The 23,316-nt window shown below is 40.9% G+C and overlaps 1 protein-coding gene across 1 annotated transcript in view; it reads left to right on the forward strand.

The window, feature by feature from the left end:
• Positions 1 to 23,316, forward strand: part of ITSN1 (intersectin 1) — a 2,682,533-nt gene that overhangs the window by 1,875,662 nt on the left and 783,555 nt on the right. The window contains exon 23 of the mRNA XM_044072770.1: positions 6,766 to 6,887. Coding sequence (XP_043928705.1) covers positions 6,766 to 6,887 — 122 coding nt within the window. The remainder of the gene's footprint in view (positions 1 to 6,765; positions 6,888 to 23,316) is intronic.

A 23,316-nucleotide genomic window follows, 5' to 3' on the forward strand; every position in this document is an offset into this window, starting at 1 on the left:
AAAGCTGCCATTTGCACATCAGCAGGAGACATAGGACACCCTGTGTAGTGTAGGAGTGAGAAAGCTATGAGCACAAACCTTCCCTTTTATTTATTTAATATGCATCCCCATATGTGTCCCTAGTCCCTGACTACTGGGGAAACTCATAGGGGTGTGTTGTCAGTATGGTATTACCAAAGTGCATGGTTTCCCAAAGGATACTGTTACGCATTTCCATCCCTAGTTGCTGAGAAGCTCCAGCAGAATGTACAAAAAAAGACAGCATCTCCACTGAGCAGAACATAAACACATTCTTCTAACAGTAAGTTTAGTAATGGGGTACTGTTTCACACAGAGGGGTTAGAATGCCAACTTGGCTAAATAGTATAGATAGAATACAGTATGTTAGCAGTAAATTCAATTGCAGCCAAACATTAAATTTAGTTGGAGACGAGGAAGGAGAGGTGGTGTGCTTTTATGTTATGGGCAGCCTAACAGCTGAAAGTGTAACACTTAAAAGTATGGCTACAAAGGAGGCAATTTTGCTTAGGTTACATATAAAATGATTAACCAGTGAGATATACATAGATATAATACCAGCTGATGTGCAGCCTGGTAGTGAGGAAAGTGCAAGTTGTCTATTAATTTTAGAAGAGTGATGCTGTAGGCTTGTTCTTAGATTCAGAGAAATTTTGTCAAGCAGGTCCACCCCTTTAATAAAGCCACAACATTCGTCTTGTAGTGAAATGGTTCTACCTGGGTTGAGTATATGAGTCTGCCTGTTACTGGGAATATAGAAGATTGAGGGAAAACATATCCTGATCCTTTATGAGACAGTTAACTTACTCAGTGGTTATTTAAAAAAAAAATTTGGAAACTTGATCCAGGTTAAGCATACAGTCTGAAATCTATCCCTTTTTTTAGAGATTATAGTTGCTTTAGCACCTCTTACAAAGGGTTTATTGCATTTTAAACACCACAATAAAAGTAACTCACTGGATAATGCAGGACACAGACACCTAGTTTAGCGCTTTCATCCACTTTTATTACATGAACGTCCTCAGAAACAACTCAACTTACCCTACTATACTTTTATATAACCTTAATTAATCACGACATCATTATCAGTTTGAATGATTTAAAATAGATCCAAAAAATACAAAAAAAAACTTTAAAATGATAAAATGTACCCTTTTCTTATTTATACATCAAAAAACACTTTAAATTGATAGTTTTGTTCACATAATAAAATTGGATAAAGGAGCTAAACTAAGTGTCTGTGTCCTGCATTATCCAGTGAGTTACTTCTGTTGTGGTGTCTCAAGAGTTTGAGAGTGTTTTAGAGAGTTTTAAGAGTTCTTCATTTTTATTGCATTTTATTTTTGTTTTAAAAATGTTATTTTGGTACCTCACCCAGTAGGATGTTTGAGCTGTGGAGGGTTTTGGTTGTATGAGCCTTTATTATTGCTTTCCAGTAAAATCTGGCTTAGTTTTTCTTCCCAGGCTGAATATCTTCAGGAAAAATCAAATGCTGCCTGCTTTGCACTAAAGCATCAAAGAGAGCAAAACAAAATAGTTTGCTTATTTTAAAATAAAAAAGTTAATGTAAAAACAGTGATATTTTATTAGAAATTAAAAAGAGAGTAAGCACTTTCATCTATATTGTTTAGCAGATTTGCTCATACTCAGAGTTACAAATTACCCATGCTTCATTAAGTAGTAAAAATAGTACTACATAATCAAAAGTCTACCAATTGAAAGTATAGATCTCTATGTATGTTGAGTTGTATCTAAAAGCAAGCACCTTTTTAGTTTATTCAGTACACGTTTTAAATTAGTGATCATTTAAACCAGACATCTTGTGACTTTCATTCTCTCCTGCCAGTTATTATTGTCAGCAGATTGTTAGCATCACCTTGATTCAACATCTAACACACACCCTAAAATTGTTTAAAATTAATGCATTTTGTACTGCATCTGTATAACACCTTCTTCTTAATGCATGGCAATGGTCAGAGATTCTTGAAATTATTTTTCTAGTAGTCCTGCCTATGCAAAATACTTGGCAAGTTAGACACTCAGCAATACACACCACAAAAGTTGTATTGCAATTACAATACTTCGTAGCAGGAGAAGTTATGCCAGCGTTTATACGGAAGAAAAAACTGATGGAAATGGCTTTATGTTGTTTCTATGCATTGCACAAATAAGTTCCTTGACTCTAGTTCATGACCGTCTCCCACCTTGGGTCTTTCTCTGTTCTTGATATTATAGCACTTTTTGCAAATAATAATTGCAGACTCCCCTACATTTTTTCTACAGTTGCTTTTTGCTCTCTCTCTAATTACTGGTTTATCAAGGATATAGGATAAAACCAAACCCACAGTACACTTTTATCCTTCTGAATCAGACACACAAGCCCCTCCGTTCTCACCATCTACTTCAGTGAGGGGTTTGTATAAGTGCTGTATTCCAGCCATAATTTCATTTGCCATTTCCTCAACTAAAACTGAGGGGTAACCCCTTTCTTTAAACATGTTTATCATTCTTCACAATTCAACTTTAAAATCTCAGGCTTTGGTGGTAAATCGATTGACCTTTCATTCTGGTTCTGAATGGTCCGATAAATAGGTTCATAGTAATTTACCAACTAATTATTACAAGGGTCTTTTTAAGGCTAGCCATGCATCTCAAATCCCTGACAAGTTCTCATACTGTTGGTAAGTGTAAGCAGGGGCTTGGGAGATTAAATATTTACCAGTGTGGATCTGGAAGATGAGCCATTTAGAGACTGCATATGTCCATTTGAGACAGAGGTGCCAAACCAGACATGAATTTCCTGTTCCTTATCCAGTTGTCCAAGTTAACACTGGAATTGGGATAGGGAGGAATTCTGCTTCACATGGATGGGGAACCTGTTCCAGAGAAGGGGTGGTCTGTAGGATACATACCTGCCCTCCAGCAGGTCCTGTTCATATCACAGGTAATGTTTAAATCTTTAGAACGGGTAATTCTGGTGCAATTTGTTTCATGGATATGCAGGCGGTCCATTGGGCCATGGTCTGACACTGCTTTATATGCCAGGCATAGCTCTCCCCTCAGTAGCCTGTAGGAGGCAGAATACAGGGATAGGGCCTTGAGGTGGTCTGCATAGGACATATATTTTACTCCCTGTATTCTTTTAGTGAAGAACTTATATGGACAAGTCCAGTTGTTGGATGTGCCTGGTTAGGTGTATACCAAAGGGACATTGTACTCAATGATAGGACTGCTGAATGCTGAATACAGCGTCAACCTAGATGCAGTATACCTTTGTTTATAAGTTGCACAACATAGAAAGATTTTTCTCACTAATTGCAGACATAATGATGGTCAAGGCCTAGATTACTGTGCGTCCTCAAGTCCCTGACTACTGGGTTGATTCGTAGCAGTGTGTTGTCGATATGATAGTTATCAGGGGTGAATGACTTTGTGAAGGATACTATTATGCATTTCTTGGCATTTAGTTAGCTCTGACACCAGTTATTTGTCTGTGTCAGCCTTTTTTGGAGAACATTTGTGTTGGTGGGGGATTCTGACTACTTCTAATTTGCATTCATCTGCAGATTAAGTCAACCAGAGGCCACTGACATATTGGCCATGATTTCAGAGAAGTTAATGCCAAAATCCCCTCTTTGTAGAGGTGGACTCCCCAATTCCAGCTTTCTGGCTCCTGTCTGTGGGCCAGCTGGCTATCTCCTGGATGACATAAGGGTTTATACCTAACCCTGTTGATTTTGTCAACAATGCCTGAGTGGGGTATTGTGTCAAATGCCTTGGTCAGGTCAAGGTAGGAAGGGTGAACATTTGTGCCCTCATCCATTGCTTTGGTGACCTTCTCAAAGAAGTCCACCAGGATGAGTAAGCTTGACTTGCCCGTGACAAAACCAAATTAGGTTGGATCCAGTGTCTGGAGGATTCCTGTGTCATTATTAGTCAGTTCCCTGATGATTTTTTCCATGGCTTTGCATATGAGAGACTAGTGAGACTTATGGGTCTGTAGATGGCCTACCTATGTGCAGAGGGATTACTGCTGCTGTTCTCAATTCATGAGTCATGAAGCCTGTTTGGAGGCTACAGTTAAATAGCAATTCCAGAGGGCCTGATGGGTCATGTGTCATGCTATTTAGAAGGCATCTTGAGATATTGTCTGGGCCGATTAATGCAGTATTCTTGGCCTTAGAGAGAGCATTAAGGACTTGTTCCATAGTGATAGTAGGTGGAGTTGCATTTGTTGGTATTTTCTGAGGGAAGGTTGAGGGGAAGAGAAGGGTTACGTTGGAGATGAATTTGTCGGCCAGTAGGTTTACTGTATCTTCTAGCTCTCAGTATAGGTGGCTCCATTAACAGTGAACTTTGCACACAATTGTTTATTGCCTTTGAGTTTGCAGACATACCTAAAGAGTGGCGTGGGGTTGTCTTTGGTCCAGGAAGCCAAATTTATCTCAAATTTGGCTTTGTTAGACTTTATTTGTCCTTTGTGTTTGTTTAGTTTGAGAATGCTTTTATCCTGCTGGGTGCCGCACCTGCTGATTTTTGCCATGATCGTCTTCCTTTGTTTATAGAGATGACTGATGTGATTCCACCAGGGTGACTTTTTTTTTTAAGTTAGTTTTGTACTACTTCCTGGTGGGTACAGCTGCTTCTGTGCAGCTGTTAACATGCTTGTATAGGATTTCTGTGAACAGTTCTGCATAGATAGTGTTCTCAGCATTTATGGGCACTTGAAATTTGCCAGGTTATCACTTAGTAGTAGTAGTAAGTTAGCCTTTGAGTACTTCCTGAATATTCCAGGGTTATCTGGGTTTCTAGGCTTTATTTTTACATCAAAGGAGACTTTTGTTTGACCTTACCAGAAAAGACATTATACTAGGGGGTGTGCAGCACTCTCTCATATTAGTGAGGACCAGATCTAGTATGTTTACACCTCTATTCAGTGTATTGACAGTCTGGTCCAGGGAGCTTGTGTTTACAAAATCCCGGAATCTGTGCCTTTACTTTTGGTGCCATATGTTTCTCAGTTAACAGTGGGCTAATTAAAGTTGCCTATAGATATGGTATTGGGTTGGATGGTGAATGTTTCCAATAAGTTTAAATACATGTCATGTATTTCTGGGGGTAATAGTGGGGGACCTATAACTTACAAGGAAGTGGTTTATGATTTTGCTTATGGTGATTTGAACGTGGAGAAGCTCAAATGCAGTTAGATCTATGTACCCCCCCAAGCTCTTCCATCCATCCTCAACCCCTTTTCCCATTTTGTACATGGGATCGGGATGTCACTTCAACAGCGACAATCATCTTGAGCCAAGATTTACACTGCTGGATGGCTAGCCCTGACGTGGTAGTTCACCTGTACCACTCACCTGCGCTCGCACACACACACACACACACACGTACCTATGGCCAGTTTAGAGTGTCCAGTCCAGCTACTGCATTGTCTTTGGAATGTGCGAGAAAACGCATGTGACTGCAGGGAAGACATGCGGACTCCGCACAGAAGGCACTCCAGCAGAGAATCAAACTGGAAAACCTCTTGCTGTGAGGTGACACTAACCACTGCACCAACTCGACCTCCATACCCCTCTTCCATTAAGTGCAAAATAAATATCGGACTTTCCTCCTTCTGGCACACCAAGCAAGTGGCCAGATCCACAACACATGCCCTTCCTCCACCTTCTACCCCAGCTATTCAGATCTTGTTTCTATAGTCTGTCCCCAACTCTGCTTTAACTTATTTTATTAAAATAAAAAGTCTTCTTTTAAAGTGTAGCAAACTGTTTGCTACAAATGTAGCAAACAGCTGGTGTAGTTTATATCCTGCCTAAATAGAGTTGTACAGCACTCATGTTTTAGTTTAAGCAACAAAAAAAATCTTTTTAAACTGTAGCAAACTACTTGCTACAGATATAACAAACAGTTTTTACAGTTTATACTCTGTCTACACGGAGCGCTACTGTGCTCATGCTTTAGTTTTAAAAAAAAATTGCAGCAAACTGCTTGCTATGGTTTAGACCAAGTACTACTCCACTCTGGTTCTACTGCTCATATTGCATTAATGAGAGATGGAAGTGCAGCTAGCCGATCCCTAACCATTTGCATCCAAGGCATTCGCTCCTCTTGCCCCACCCTAGCTATGCTACTGAGTCCCAACATTATGTTCTGAGACAGGGCAAGATTTCAAAGGCAAGCCATGACTAGCTTCTTGTTAATTGAGCCTACTTTATTTATTGCAGGACAAATACCAGTTAACAATGTTATGACTTAGAACAAGAAGAATAAGAGAGTTATGACGTAACTGTTGCAACTCCAGATCCGCATGAGCAGTGGCTGATTAAGGCATTAACAGTCTCATCCATCCCCTGATAGCTGGACTGACTTGGGTGTTCTTTGGCTAAAGAGAGGTTTTTTACTCTTAGTTTTTTTTTTTTCTCTCTCCCAGATTTTTATGTGGGAAAGAACTAAAGTAAAGTTCAGCTGATCTTTTTCACAAGCATCCATCTATGTCACCGAAGAAGGTAAGTTCTTGATGAATCAAAAGCAGACCCAACAGTTGTGAAGAATGGTCAAAGAGCTTTGTCTGGTGGTTGGAGGTTAGTTCTGTAATAACACTGACTGAAGATCTGTTGCCCTTGTGGATCTTGAGTTACATCTGGTGCTGTACTGCTTTTCTTTGTGCACAAATTGAAAGTAAGATATATGCTAAATATATCATTGTACTGATTGACTTGTGCTTTCATGTTACAGAAATTGCTCAGGTTATTGCACCTTACACTGCAACAGGCCCTGAACAGCTCACTCTTGCACCTGGCCAGCTGATTCTGATTAGAAGAAAAAATCCCGGAGGATGGTGGGAAGGGGAATTGCAGGTTAGTGACCACTGTTTGTTTTATTAACTTGCAACTTTGTTATGTTAAAGTTTTATTTATTTACTGAGAAAACATTAAAGAAGACTTAAATGTATTGTAGGCAGCTGAGATGTAAGACAAGTCTTGTGCAATTTACTGGGGGTTAATTTGCCTTTATGCAGATAAGTACGCTGATTTAAGGATTGCGTGCTTATTTCATTTTAAGATAAATTATTAACAAGGTGTTTAAGTTCATTTTGACAGCGTAAGCTGTATCCCTTAAAACTCTTTAGTGATCACGTTTTCTTTTGAAGAAGACACCTGCTTAAGAAAGGATCAGCATTTTGGAGGTATTGCTATAGATTACTAATGTCACTCGTGTCATTTTACAAGGCTGTAATGGAAGATCTGGTAGAGAAGAAAATAACTGCTAGGATTCAAACCTATTGCTTACCTTATGAAGCTTCCCAAAGCTTCTGATTTCCACCCCTTTTCCCATGATATTTCAGGCCCTTCCCACCTATCTTCACTTGTTTCTTGCCATGATAGCTCAAGACAGAGTGAGCAGTCCAGCTGCCTTTTTGGGTTATTTTTGTGAGTATTTTAAGATTTCTGCCACTTTCAAAAATATAACTTTTTGTGGTTAACTGGGCTGGACCTTTAACTTATTGGACCAAAGCTCACCAGTTGGACCTTTAATACCAGGACTTTTTTTAACCTCCAAGTACAGGCCTAGGTGTATTTAAACCAATGTCTGCAAAGCAAACTATGTGCCTGTGGAGGTATATTTCTGCAGCCAAGAGGTGTATTGCATAACATTCTTGTTTAGAATTAAAGAATAACCCACTCAGTGCTGGATTTTCTCAGAATTTAATAGTACCACTAAATGAAGGCACTGAAAGAATCTCCCAAGTTTACAAGTCTTTTTTATTAATGCACAGATTGTCTCTGACCTAACACATGACTTCAGTAAGATGTCAAAAAAATGATGCTTAACTGAAGGAATAACTCACAATATGGTACTTAGACCAAACCTTATCCTTTCAAGTTTAAGATGTCCAAGACTGAGAAAGTCTCAGAACATAAACATTCTTCTAGTTTGGCTTGCAGAAGCAGGGAACCTGATGAATGTCATGTGATAAAAGGTGAACACAAGACCATGGTCTTCCAGCTGTAGACTTGATAGGTTGACTGCGTCATAGGTTCATAGGTAGGTACTAGGCTATCTGCCCTAGGGCATTTATAAGCCTAGCCAGAATGTGTTGGCTTTCACCTCCCTTTCAGACTAGATTCCTGAGCCTCTGTCCAGCAGGGCTATAGAAGTGATCCCAGGAGTAAATTTACGATTTCCCATCCACTCATCAAGATTTCTCTTGAAGAGGGTCATCAAGGGGCTCTGCCTAACATGGACTCATTAATTAAACAACTAGATAATGACTGTATTTTTTTGTTTGTAAGTATGCCCACAGTCTTGGGGACCCAGGGTTTAGCTTTCAGCTGAGCTCTCCCTCCCCTCAACTGCAATATTTTCACTAAGGCTGGAGGAAGCATCGATGCCACCAGCATAGCCGCCTTCTCATCAGAGTCACACCACCATTGGCCAAACTGGCATCCCTTCACCCAGTGCCAATTTACTTAGCATTGGGATGCAAGACATTGGGTATTGTCAATTTCAGCTTTTGCTGTGGTTATTTTACAGGTACTGTTCTTATCTTCATTGAGCAAATCAACATTAGGCTGCCATATGCCACTCCATCAGCTCTCCCTGCTGCTGCCATCAACATTGTAGATATTGATCCTAGTGATATCAGCTGTGCAGATGCTGGTACTGCTGCTACCAGCCAGGTAGATACTGGGCCACTTACCTCCGGCCTTAACTTTGCTAGTGCAGCAGATGTCAATATCACTGTTATTGCATCTGTCGTCTGCATCAATGCGAGGCCATCACCCACCTACTTTCCATAGACAGCCTAAGGTAACCTTAATGCCTCAACATTTCTTGGGTCAGCAGTCACCTTAATATGACAGTACTTTACTTCCACATGCTGTTCATTCAGTGTTTTTTGCACTTCTTCCTCTGGTTTCAAGACTGCAGTTAAACACTTCAGCACTATCTTAGCCCATGCAGTTTGTGCAGACCACAGCAGTTTTAGAGATAGGTCATGCTTCACCTGTAGCAGCAGCAGTGATGTTAATTTCTTCTTCTTATCAAACTGCAGCTTTTAAATAAACGAGGCTTCAAATGCAGATGACATCTTCAGTCCTGCAACTTTACTTATGGCAGTTGTCCTTAGGCTCTGAAAAGCTTTAGATGGAGCATACTTTCCCTTTATTAGGTTTGACTTGGCCACCAATGCATACCTATTCCCCTGGACATACTGAAGCAGGACATCCCTATCAGACTTACCAAAAAGACTCGAGAGATCTATGTCCTCAAAATAGAGATCTACTAATGGAGAATTTGGATGAGGGAGGAGGAGGACACTCTCTACAGTCTCCTCTAGATGATATGAAATTTGGAGGAGTTCTCCACATAATGCAGTAAAGAGGGTGATGGCCTATGGAGCTCATTTTATCACTATATGTGTGGATACAAGAGATGTGTAGAATGATCCAGTAATCCAGCTAGGTGATTTCCAACCTTGACACAGTGGCCTCAGTTTCTTGGATGAGAGATTCAATATTCAGATATCCAGAGCAGTTCAGCATGTGGTCTGAGACTGTAAAACATGTCATTACTATGCTAACATATGTACTGAAGCACAGTGTTATGCCTCTGGCATCTGCAGTCCACCATTGACTCAATAAGTTCAGAGTGATGAACTAATTTAGTGATTTAATGTTTGTGATCTTCACTTAGTGTGAGTACTCATAAGTATGACGTGTGTTGCATTATTTCTCTGATACCAAGGGCAGTGGCTTGATCAGCCACTAAACTTTCATTTCCACATATATAAAGTGAAAGACAAAATAAACTCCCCTCCTCTTCTGTGCCAAAAAAAATCTCTTTTTTTATCCCAGCCAGCTAGAGCACCCTTTGGTAAAGGAATTATCTTTTCTCAACTTGAATATGGGCTTCTGATTTTTGCTTCTGCTTCTAAGAAGAACATTGTCGCACTCCAGACATTCTCTAACAACATCTGCCAATACATTGCAAACTCACCTGTCTGTGAGCATCACATTATCACCCTAGAAAAAAATTCCTATCCTTGAGTACTCTACCCTATCTACTACCACTCTGCACACACTCTTAACTATGAAATATCTCCTAATTTCATCTGTACTCCTATTAACCCTCTCTGCTCTAACCTGTTGTCATTCCATACACTCCCCTACCTCCCACATAAATAATACCTTTACAAAACTTCCTCATTTATTATTTCCCCAGTTCTATTCATCTTCTCCACCACGTCTTCGTAAACTATGTTTACTTCAAATCCATACACCTACCCAAAAATCTAAATCAAAGCTACCTAAACCTCACATACCTATTACTACTCTCTCTCATCTCACAAAAAACCTACTCTGCTCTGGTGACATTCACCCCAACCATGGCCCCTCTCCCCACAGCCATATATCCCTCAGAAGTACCCTCACCCTCCCCTCTCTACACATATCCCATCACCCTCACTCTCAGGCATTGAACTCATCCCTATCTAAACAACTGACTTTATACTCATTAAACATTCAAAGCCTAACAAATAAAATCACCGAATTATATACTTGGATAGCTCTTTCCTCTCCTCACATTCTTTCCTTATCTGAAACTTGGCTCAAGCCTCATATCACAAACAAAGACATTCTCCCACCTGGTTATATCTTTTGCAGTGACAGAGTACCAAAAAAAGGGAGTGGTGGTGTAGCCATCCTCTACTTCAATAGCCTAAACATTTTACCTTTCTCATCTCCAGTTGCTGATTTCTGCCCAGCAGAACTTCTCATATTAAACTGTCACCTTAATCCTCATAAGAAATTTGCTGTTGGTTCCATTTACATCCCTCCTGAAAATAATCTGCCCATCCTACAGAACATTCTGTCCTGGTTTTCCCATACTTTTCCAGATGAAACCCTAATCTTAGGAGATGTCAACATTGATTGTTCCATAATTGCTACTGACCCTCCTCAACATAGTATCAACCTGCATGGTCTCCACCAATTGATCACAGCACCCACCCGTCTCCACAAAAACTTCATCCACCTCCACAATTGACTGGATCCTAACCAATTCCCCCCAGCACTAACATAACCCCAACACTTTTCCTGACTCCCTCAGTGACCATCTCACTACCTCTCCTAAGATACCACCCAAAATCACAAACCCCATCTTTTTAGAGATTGTTGCAAATGATCCAACTTTAACATTTCCCAATTTAGCTCTCTTCTTTCCAGTATAGACTGGTCTATCCTTAGACAAGTCCCTCTGAATGATTCTGTAAGTATGTTCAACAGCATCTTCCCAAATACTTTGGACTCCTTAGCCGCCTCCTGGAAAATCAGAATAAAATCTAACCAAGCCCCATGACTTTCTAAGGAAACTAGAACCCTTTTGCAAGAAAGAGACACTGTCTGGAATAAAACTAAACAACTACCCCTTCTACTCAAATGTAGACAACTAGGGAACTTTGCTAAGAAACAATGTACAAATGACAAAAAGGCCTACTGTAACACTGCCCAGTTCAACAACAAATCTAACCTTCATGTTCTGGTCTACACTTAACAAAATTCTTTCTCCAGGTTGTCCCACAAATTCCTCCCCTTACCCTAATACATCCCTACAGGAAACTGCTACACTCCTCAATAAGCACTTCATTGAAACCATCCAAAAACTCATTCCCTCAAACTCTAACACCACTGCTGCACCTAACCCTCCAAACCAAACTCTCTTTTCCTTTCACCCTGTTCCTACTTTTTACATCAAATCTCTTCTTCTTAAGCTCAAACCCTGCTCTCACTCTGTTTATTTATTTTTTATTTTACATTTATTGACCGGAATAGTTTGACTGGATATATGTCCATTTTCAGCGGTGGCCCAGGAAGAAAAGCTCCAGATGACATGGATAGAACATAACAGAAATGAGTCAAACATTTACAAAGCCCTCTAGTTAGGTACTCACAATATGCAAAGTGTGTAATAGTATACAAAAACAACAGGTTGCAGCAAGCTATTATGAGCAAGGGATGCGTACAATGTTAATTTGAATAAGGCATTGAATCAGTAGTAATTAATCAGGGTTAGTACAGGGACAAAGCCAGTGCTCTTTAAAATACTGTTCAAGGCCTTTTTTGAAGAGACTTAAAGAAGGTTCGAGGGTAATGTTAGATGGAAGTGAATTCCAAGTTTTACCAACGACGTTGGCAAACAGGGAATCATTGGCTGAGTTAATGGCTTTGTGGGTTTGGACCAGCAGTTTAATAGATAATCGTAGTTGCCTTGAATTACTGTATGGCTCAGAGTGGTACAGAATTTTGTGTGCTGCTATAAGTTGATTGAACAGAAGTAGGCTAGGCAGTTTTAGCCACCTGAGAAGGCTGAGGTTTTGACAGTGATATGTCCTATATCTTGAGCCTATGGCAAATTTGGCAATATGGTAGTAACAGTGAGAGAGCTTACCAAGTTCAGTTTTGCTCAAATTGGAGAGTATGGGGGAGGCCTATAGAAGGGTAGAGAGTAGCTGTGAGCGGGCGATTGCAGTCCTAGCTAATGGAGTTAGAAAAGGTTTGCTTCTATATAATGAGCCAAGCTTATTACTACCAACTGTCTACCTCCTACCTTCCTCAAACTTGCTGCTGAATCTATTGCCTATCCTATATCTATACTAATCAACAGATCTATTCTAGAATCCACCATTCCTACCCTGTGGAAATCCTTCTTCACTATTCCATTACACAAAGGTGAGAACTCCACAGACCCTGCCAACTACCGACCTGTTGCCATTCTGTCCCCCCTCACTAAGATTCTTGAAAAATGCATTCACTCAGCTTCTTAACCACCTCCTCCAGCATAACCTTCTCACTCCCACTCAGCATGGCGTCCGTACCAACCACAGCACAACCACTGCCCTCCTATCCTTCACTCATATCATAGCCGAAGCTGACAACAACAAACTCATATCATGCCTCTTCCTTGACCTTTCCAAAGCTTTCGATACAGTCTCTTATCCTCTGTTGCTATCTAAACTTGCTAATCATAATCCATCTCCTTCATCCCTAGCCTGGTTATGTAGTTACCTATCCTGTAGGCAGCAATCTGTCAAATGGCTGTCATCCTTTTCACCATTCCTTCCTGTCCCACCTAGAATACCCCAAGGCTCCATTTTGGGTCCCCTTCTATTTAATGTCTTTACCAATGATCTCTACACATCCTGCAAACAATCTTCTCTCATCCAGTATGTTGATGACTCTACACTTATCTCTGTCGCTAACAACATGACCGAGCTCCATACTCTAACCCAAAATGCCTTTCTATTCACTGAAAAATGGTTGTCTGATAATTTATTCATCCTTAACCCTAAAAAGACCAAACTCTTCCTCTTCCTCCCCCGATGTCTTACTAACCATAAATCTACCTTTTCTATTAAATTTTCTAACAACACAATTATCCAACCCAATACCCACACAAAACTCCTTGGAGTCATAATTAATGATGAGCTGAAATTTAACCTACACTTACTCCAATGTATAAAAAAACACACCAGAAATTGAGGCTACTGTATCGTAATAAAAACTTTCTAACCCACAACGCTAGACTCACACTGGCACAAGCATTCCTCCTTCCTTCCCTCCTATATGCTGCCCCAATACTCATCAACATCCAAACTCCAACAAACTTACCACAAAATAGCTAAATTTATCACAAACTCTCCTTACAATGCTCATCACTGTATAGATCTAAACTCTCTCCAATGGCTTGAGCTCCCCCAACAACTCCAACTATCTCAGTTTCAAATGCTGCAAAACATGCTTTACAAACCTTCATCCTGCCCATCTCTTTCATCCTTTATCTCTACCTATACTCCACCTTGGACCCTCTGTACCTCTAACCAGCAACTACTTGACATCTGCCAACCTAAGAAAACAGTTGGCAAACTAATATATAAATATTCTGTTGCCCTTACTTGAAATAAACTTCCATTAAACATATGTACCATCACCCACTCATTACACTTTAAAAATGAACTAAAGCACCATATTCTCAACTCCAAGACTTGTCCCTGCCATGACCCAACATAAACACCTTTCACTCTCCTTAAATCACTAATTAAGTTTTTTTCCTCACTCATCTCATTTCCCACAACTCCATGCTTGTTAGCCAATGCCAATTGCTTTTTAGCAATTAAGATGCATAATTTTCTTATGCAGATACATGCTTGCTTTGTATAAATATTGTGTTTTTGTCCTATCATGTAAGCTCTCTATTTTGTTTTTATTCATGCTGTATTAACAGGTTTATTTTGATCTTTGCACCATCTCTCATATATGTATGTGTTTAAAAATGTGTAACTGCGATATTGTTTATCATGTAACTGTTTTTTTTTTTTTAGCTTTTCTCCTCGGATCTCAACTGAAAATGTGCCTCAAGCCCAGTTGGACCAAACTGGTTAACAAATGTCAATAAATAAATTAAAAATGGCTACCCATAAAAAAAAAAAAGTCTAACCTACTTTTAGGATCCCTACTGTACAGACTACTCCAGCTCCACACATTTGCTCCCCTTGCAGCTAGACTTGGAAAAAAAAAACTCTTCACTATACACAAGCCACACCAACTCTCATTATCCGTAGAAAAAATGTACAGTATGGCATATACATTTTCTCGTCAGGCACCTAGTCTTTAGAAAACCCTCCCCATTGACATTAAGGAAATCAAGAGAGTGCAACTTAAAAAGCAATTCATCCAAGCCAAATGCTCCTGCTTCAACAGAGGACGTATCACCTAACCTGTTTCCTTTCCAAGTCTCTTCTCTCTCAAGATTCACTGAAGATTCTCACTTTAGAAACTAATGAACATATAGTACATTACTCTCTGCTTGATTGTGCATTGCACTTTGCTTGCTCACTTTTTATACACATTTTCTGTTATTCTGAAATTTTCTGTTGCTGTTTGCCTTTGAAATGTTTTGCATTTCACATGGGCTGAGGTTGAAGTTGATCAGTATTGGTACTACACTGGTAAATAAATATAAATAAATGAATTGATGAACTGAAGCATGTGATAGACTTGCTAAATGAAGGACCTAAAAGAATCAGTCATGTTCCAAAACTCATGCAGCTTTGTCATTGCCATCCATTTTTTTACCCATCTGGTAGTCATTGTAACATATAGTACAGCATATGGTGGTACATGAGCAGCTGTAAGTGGCATTTTTATATGCCATCCCTCCTGACCATATCTCACTCTATTCAGTGAAGATACTAAAGGGACCTTTACTGACACTGCTGTTAATGGTCTCCTCTTTTATCTGTCCCCAAAGCAGTGATCTCAGAGGGAGTGCAAGAGAAAAGACGAACCCTTTCAGCTTTGAGTGTTATGTTCCACCCACCCCAGCGCACCTTCTCTTCAACGATAAGGATTCAGTGCAAGTATCCATTTTGATTCTCCATAATATTACATCTGTAGTTACAGGAGTGCAAAGTCTTCTTCTGCTTAAATGACTGGTTTGGCAGCCCTGAGAAAATCCCCTTCTTTGGAAACATTGGAACTGTGGAATCATTTTCTTCCCTGTAAAGGTGGCTACAGTAGGTGTGTAGGCTGTCTCTTATGCTTTACTACTTATGCAGCCAACAGTCTCAAACAGAGCAGGTTCCTGCTGGGGCAGTTCCAGCAGGGGTGAGACGCTCATCGACCAAGGTGGTAGGCATTTGTCATGGACCATGCTAGTTTTAGGGTGAGCTGTAGCAGCCCGTATTTCATAGCCAGCAGCCTCCACCAAGAGGCAGTCAAAGGGAGATTTCCTTGCACCTCTCAAAGCAGAGATATTTTACAAGAGAAGTGAATAAGGTCATCACACAGCATTAAATTTACAGTTGCGTGATATCCTACCCTGTCAGAGGAAACTGGTAAGAAGGGAGGCTCAGGAATTCAAAAAAAGACATCCAGGATGTCTCTGCAGAACCACAAACACCCTTAGTGCTGTGGATTCTTTCTAGTGTGAAAGAGACTTGAAGAACTGTGACATGTTTTCATGCTCAGTAGTGTCAGTCTTTATATTCTTAAGGAGTTCTTCCACATAATTATCCTATAGTCTGTCTGTGTTTGTTTATGGAAGACTGGATGTGCTTGTTTTGTCAAAGAGAAACCTGTTACCACAGTGAAACAGTCAAGTGATCCATCATATTCATTCACTACCATTTTTTGAAACTGTTATTAAATCATCACAATTTGATCAGTGATATGGGTGTGCATACAGTTATACAAAAGAAAAACAACCCATAATAGCATTTTCAATCTGTGTGTGTGTGTTTTCTTATAAATTTTCATTCACTTTTTCTTAACATAAGTAGCTTAATTTCTGCCTTCTCTTAAACTTCTCTCTTTCTGCTTTACCAAAAAATTCCATTTATTTCTATGTATTTTTTTTTTCATTTTTGTTTTTCACTGAATCCATCCTGACAGCTGTCCTAGTGCCTCATGTCCATGCTATTTCTAACTGCCTCTCCAATCATCCTTTGCACTACTACTGAATTTGATGTTGGTGCCAGTGATGGATCTTAGGATGACTTTGAGGGAGGGGTCATTGTGATATACCATCAACTGGGGGTTCTACTTAATCCTACCATGTTTCTTCCCATCATGCATGCTGTGGCTGGCTTTAGTGGAACATGCAATGGGCAGACCGCACCACCGTAGCTCCACACTTCCACATGGTGCTGCTGACAGTAAGTTGCCCCACTCCTTTGACCAAGCACATTGCAGTTGGCTTCCTGGCCTCTGCCAGGAAGCTGCTATTACTTTGTATGTTCTGCCTATCCTTCCTGTCATTCTGTCAGTTGGTCGAGTCCCTAATCAAACCCAAACTGAGTTGTAATCAGAGCTTTATCAACCTATGCTACCGGAGTAGCTTATTTTTTTCTATGCAATTTGCTTCCTTCATTTTCTAAAAATCTTGCTTCCAATTTTTATCTCCTTTGCAATGTACAATATTTCAGTTAAAGTTCGTTTAGATTTTGGTTTCCATTTTCTAATAACTTTTTTGTACAGCCAGTAGCATTAAACATAAGGCTTTATTATGTCTAGGCAATTCAGATGTTTATATCCCAGCTTAAAAGATTAATAATTTCTTTAATTACATTTGCTTACCAAGATTTCTAACAAAATATTCTGTGAATAATTTTTAAAACTTGTTACATTTCCAAAACGCATTCTCCAAGTACCTCCCCATTTCACATCACACCTCCAGCATTTGCTGTCTGCCTGAGGAATAATGTCTCTGAAAGCCTGCTTGGGGTTTAAAATAACTATGCATAAACTTCCATGCAAAAGTCCTAAATCTTCTGGAATTTGTTGCATACTTGGTAGATGTGCAAATATCCTTCCATTGATTTTTTGTAAATTCCCTTTCCGTTCTCTTTTGTCCATCTTTTCTAACATTATCTAACTGATTCTTATAGTTATTGTGCATTATTTAATATGCCATTCTAATTATTCTTTTTTAACAGCAGCTGCTGTTAGACTCCAGCAGAAACTGTATTGGAGTTAGTATTTCACTTAGTCCGTTATCTCTTTCTGTTTTCCTGCACTGTTATAGTCCCTGGTAAGGAAGGCAGATTGTAACCTGAAGTCCAAACTTCTACTTGACCCTTATACCATTCTATTCCTTTTTCTTCCTAGTTACTTGCCCCCAGTACCTTAGTTCCTTTGCTCATTTTCTGCTGTATATTCAGCCTCCTGTTTATTTTCTGTACCGCTACTTGCATTCATCTCTATAGATATTCCCATATTGGTGTAGTTCTTACAATGCTTTCTGCTTTTTCATGAATATAATATTCTGTATGGTTGATGTTATTCTCCTTAATGACTTGCATCCAAAATCCTGCCCTCCTCTTTTCTACCCCTGAATTTCATTATCGTCCCTTTCCCACTTTGATTTAGATCCTAACTCTTGCCTTTTCTCCTCTCAAATAAATTTCTTCTTTTTGTCATCCACAAGTTCTCTGATTGATAAAAAATATGCCTGACAATATATGAGGATTTGGGATACGGGTTGAAATAAGCCATTTCACCAGAAACATGGGCCTGGTTGTGCCTCCAAGGCATGTATCCACATCTTGGATATTTAGATTTGGATGGCATTCTCTCTTAAAATATTTTTATCACCAGTAAAACTTGCTCAATTCATCTCCTGCAATCTCCTCTGTGTGTTGGAGATTTGACTCTGAGCCAAAGGGCGATTGGCACCATATCTTAAGGGACTGCCCTGAATTGTAAATTTGAAATTTTTTAAGTAAAAGATGTATGATCCTGTTTGACCAGGAACCATTGAACTCGGTCATTGCCTACTTCTCTTCCACACTCTGACCGAAGTCTTTTGAGTTTGGTTGTGACATCAGGCTAAAAGACTGTAATGAGAGCTTGCAAAAGAAGGGCCCACTAAAAGTTAAGGAGTTTTTGTCTGTATTACAAGAAGTCATGGAGGCTGTTTGGGATAGTAGTTATGACATTCCCTTTTCTTTAGTCAGTTGCAACTGATAGTCAGTGGTAGGTCTGATGTTATCCATGTCACTGTTCCTCACTCTTGGGTTGTAGGATCCAACATCGGATCCAAGACGGCAACTTAGACAGATCATAGGCTCGACATCTTCCTGCTCCCGTAATCATTTGCTGCCCTATAACCACTCAGATCTCATTTGCCACTTACCAGGTTCAGACGTGATTTTTGGGCTTGAGTCTCTTCATAGGGATAAGTGCTTGTTTTGCTACTGTTTCTCTTTATTTTCTTATGTAAACAAATATGAGAAAAAATAAGAAAATATTTTACGTTAATTGCTTGCTGTATTGTATTTTAGCTTAGCTGTCCCCTCCTATTATCGCTGATTTGTTTAAGCCTTTGGTACTCAAAAGAGTTTCTTTTGTTTTATTTCCCTGCAGTAGTTTATAGAGTGTTTTCATAGTAGTAGTAGTCTGTTTGTTGCTAGTACCAACTCTGTTGGCTTTTGACTTGGGCTTTGACTCCAGCTTTAGATTTTTGCATGCTGTTTTTGGCTGTTGGTGTTTGGCCTGTCCAAGGATGTCTGACAAGCCAACCAAGTTCAAGAGGCGTACCTAATGCAGTAGGAAGATGCCAATGTCCAACTCGCACGAGGAGGTCCTCTGTTGCTTGGGCGCCGACCACCTGTAGGTTGAATGTGACATTTGTGGCCCATTCAACCCCAGGGCCTTGGTCAGGCGTTGCAACAAATTATTGCTGACTGGTATGTTCCGGGGGGGGGGGGGTCTGTTGGCCCAATTTCTGGCCAAGCCTTGGCCCTTCTGACCACAACAGGAAGGCTCCTTCTGTTACAAGTTCCTTGTCCTCCAAGAAACCCAGGCTCTCGGATCCTAGCTCCGTGGGTCCAACCCCAGCCTTGGATCTATCAGATCCGACAACCTCAGATACCAGGTCCCACAAGTCCAACCCCGGATCCAAGGCTTCCGCTTCGAGGCCTTCGGATCCATGGTCGTGGAAATCTACTTCCAGATCCAAGGTCTCTGGATCAAGGCCTTAGGATCCCACCAAGACCGGAACTGCCACAGATCTGATGACCTAGGATAAGAGACTTTTGGGCTCCAAGCCCTTGGGAGCCTCCATTGTCCTTGGGCCTGAGGCGGTCAGATCCTGGATACCTATCAGATGCTACTATTGTGCTTCAGGTTCTGGCAGGGAGCAGCTCTTTGAAGATGTTCATCGTGTTTCACTGTTGCAGTCACTACAATTGGGTTATCCTGCTGGCAGGCTACCCGCAGTCGGCCTGAATTCCAAAGTCTAGGTCCGGCGTCAGTTGCTGTCGCCTCCTCCCTGACATCAGTGCGCCAGGGGTATAAACGATGCAGCCGACGCAGTTTTCTTCAGTTTTTCTTGCCGCGCGGTGCCTGAAGCAAAAGCAGGTCACAAGTGCCGGTCGGCCGACTCCTGAGATTTTCAAATTCGAATTTCAGATCCAAAGTCTTCATTAAAGCCAAGTACCCCGTTGGAGAAACTTTTTTTCTTGCTCCAGACTGATGTCAGAAAAAGTTAATAATTGTATTTCTTGTGGGAAGCAAATACCTCATAAGGAGTTTCATTCTTACTGTATTCCTTGCCTAGGCCCTGACCACGACATTGCTAGTTGTCGGTTTTGTGCTAGATTTAACCAACGCACTATTTTTAAGCGTCGGTACGATTTTGCGTTTCATTACTTTGGCAGAAGATTCAATTATATAATGCCGTCGGAACAGCCGACTACCGGAGTTTATAAAAAGCACAAAGAAAAAGAAAAGAACAGGCATCCGAGGCCCAAAACCGATGACGAGGCTTCCGCTAGGCCTGTCGCCAGTTCTCAGTGAGGCGCTTTCACAGCCCCTGACGCCAGCTACCTCAGAGCCACAGACCGCTTCTGAATACCACGCAGAGCTGACTAGGCCGCTGGAAACTCAAGGTATTGGACACTCGGAAACTATTCCCTCTGATGGGTCTGGAGCTGCTGAGCAGGCATCAGCTTCTGAGGGTGTTTTCAGGTCTACACAGTTATATGTGAAACCTACTTCAGCTTCAAAGGCAAAGACTAAAGCAGCTCTAAAGACAAAGAAACAAATGCAGCATTCTCCTGGACAGGCCACCATGCCTAAAAAAACAGATGCTTAAAATGGCCGAAGACCTAATTACTTTGATCAGGGGTTCCCATCCCCCTCCTGATAAGAGGCCTAGGCAAGAGATAGAATATGAATCTTCAGATCAGGTTTCCATTTTCTCTGATTTCTCTTCTGAACAGGAATATTCTCTTCCTCCCTATGAGGATTCTGATGCTGAAGAATCTATCCCTTCAGCCTCTCCTTCTGATGATTACTTATTTGGGGAGACACTGCATACTATGAGGGAGCATTTCCACTGGGAGAGCCAAGATTACTCAGAATCCAAGAAAAGGCTCAGAGACTTACTTTTATTGCCTCAGCACAGGCCCCTTGCTATCCCACCTGTTTTAGACATTGTAGATGATGTATTTTCAGAGTCCAGTCTATCTCCAGACTCTTTACCACCAGCTCCTGTTAAGCCAGACAGATGCTACAGGGTTCCTGATTCACATAAAATTCGTTACAAAAACCCTGCTGACCCAGAAACTATCTCTTAGGGTCCCAAAGGGGTCAAGGCTTCCACTGCAAAAAACACTGTCCCCTCTGATAGAGATTCTAGGGCCCTGGACAGATGGGGGAAAAAGATTTATACTTCTACTACCTTGGCTGTAAGAGCTTTAAATTACCAATTTCATATGCTTAAATATCAGCAATATCTTATTTCACTGCTTAAACAGAAAATGTTAAATTCAGAATGTGCAGAAAACAAAGAAATGCATGATTTATTGCATGCAGCTGAACAGGTGGGAAAGCATACTTCGCAATGTGGTTTTGATTCTCTAGAGGCCTCCTGCAGGGCCGCTGTTACAGGTTCTGTCATTAGGAGGCATGCTTGGTTAAAAGAACAGAATGTGCCTGATCATGTTAAAGCAAAACTATTAGATGCTCCATTACAGCATGATACTTTGTTTAGTGTTAAACAGAAGAGGTGTTGAAGAAAATGGAGGACAAAGCTAAATCTATTGCAAACAGTCAAGGATTTCTTGCAGGTACAGCCTCCCAGATTTAGCAGGAACTGGCCTACAAAGAATTGGTCCTTTCCAGTGTCAGACAGGTCACAAAGAGGCAGATACAGATGCCCCAGAGGCAGATCACAGCCCCAAGGCTCATACAGGCCTAAACAATGGGGTGCTTCTACCTCCAAAAGCGGAGAGGAAAAATCACAGCCATACAGGAATCACAGCCATACAGGAAACAGTCTCAATGACTTTCCTCTGCCAGCACCAAGCACTTATCTTCTGGCAGTCCCTTTGGGGGGGGGGGGGGGGGACTAGCACTTTTATTTCACAAAATTGGCACATGATCGCCCAGGACAAATGGGTCCTAAATATCATATCACAAGGCTGCAGCTTCCACTTTCACACCCTGCCAAGGCCAAATGGTATGCCAGACCTGCCACGCAATCAGTGGGCAGAGGCACAAAAACAAGTTTAATCTCTCATGGACATGAGAGCTATTCAGCTAGTACCACAGCAAGAGCAGGGACTAGGAGTCTACTCAAGTCTGTTCTTGGTGCCCAGAAAGGACAAAGCCTAGAGACCAATACTGGTCTTGTCTATCCTAAACACATTCCTGGATATTCCAAAATTCAAAATGTTAACTCTGCAGCAGCTTCTGCCCATGCTGGGCAAGAGGGCTTGGCTTGTGACTTTAGACCTAAAAGAGGCATACCTGCATGTCCCAATCAGACAATCATGCAGAAGATACCTCAGATTTATAGCTGGCTCAATGCACTACCAATTCTCTGCACTGCCCCTTGGCTTATCTACTGTGCCCAGGGTCTCACACAAAATGCCTGACACCAGTGATTGCATTTTGCAGGCAAAGAGGAATTCAAATATATCCTTACTTGGACGACTGCCTTATTCAAGCAGAGAACAAGGACATTCTACTACAGCATCTGGCGTTTGTAAAAAGATTACTAACAGGTCTGGGGTACACAGTAAACGAAAAGAAATCAGAATTCGCACCCTCTCAAGAGATGATATTCCTGGGTCCAAGCTTAAATACAACTGCCCAGATGGCTTATCTCACACCAGACAAACACAGACAACTGACTACTTATTTCAAAATGTTGGCAACAAAGACCCAGTTATCTGCAAGAAAAATTCTGCAGGCGTTGGGCTTCATGGCATCCTGCATTCTGCTAATTCCATATGCAAGCCTGCATATGAGGAAACTTCAATGATATCTAAAAAGTGTTTGGACTCAACATTGCCACAGCTTGGCAACAATAATTACCCTCATTCCATGCCTGCAACAGGAGATGTTATGTGATCCTATCTCGCCTACATTCTGACTGATGGGTTCGGAGCCGATCCCTCGGCTCCGACTCGGCACGCTTATGCCAAAGAGCGAAGTCTCTTATTGGCTGAGCTTATTATATCCCAGGATGCACCACTACCAGTCCCCCAGATCTCGTTTGCCGCTAACCTGCGAAGACGTGGTCTCGAGCTGGCTGAGCTGAGTAGTTATTTTTTGACTAACTTTTCTGTCAGTTTTGCTGTTTTCTTTCAAAAAAAGCTGTTTTAACAGCTATTCTTACATTGTTGTGTGGTTGGTTTGAATTTCTTGTGAAATTTTGTTGTGTGACTGGGTTGTGTTTGGTAGGCCCCCCTTTCATCTAGGGCCTTCCCGGTTATTCAAC

Source organism: Protopterus annectens, chromosome 5.part1 (assembly GCF_019279795.1).
Source record: "Protopterus annectens isolate FY-2018-M chromosome 5.part1, PAN1.0, whole genome shotgun sequence".
NCBI classification, from domain to species: domain Eukaryota; kingdom Metazoa; phylum Chordata; order Ceratodontiformes; family Protopteridae; genus Protopterus; species Protopterus annectens.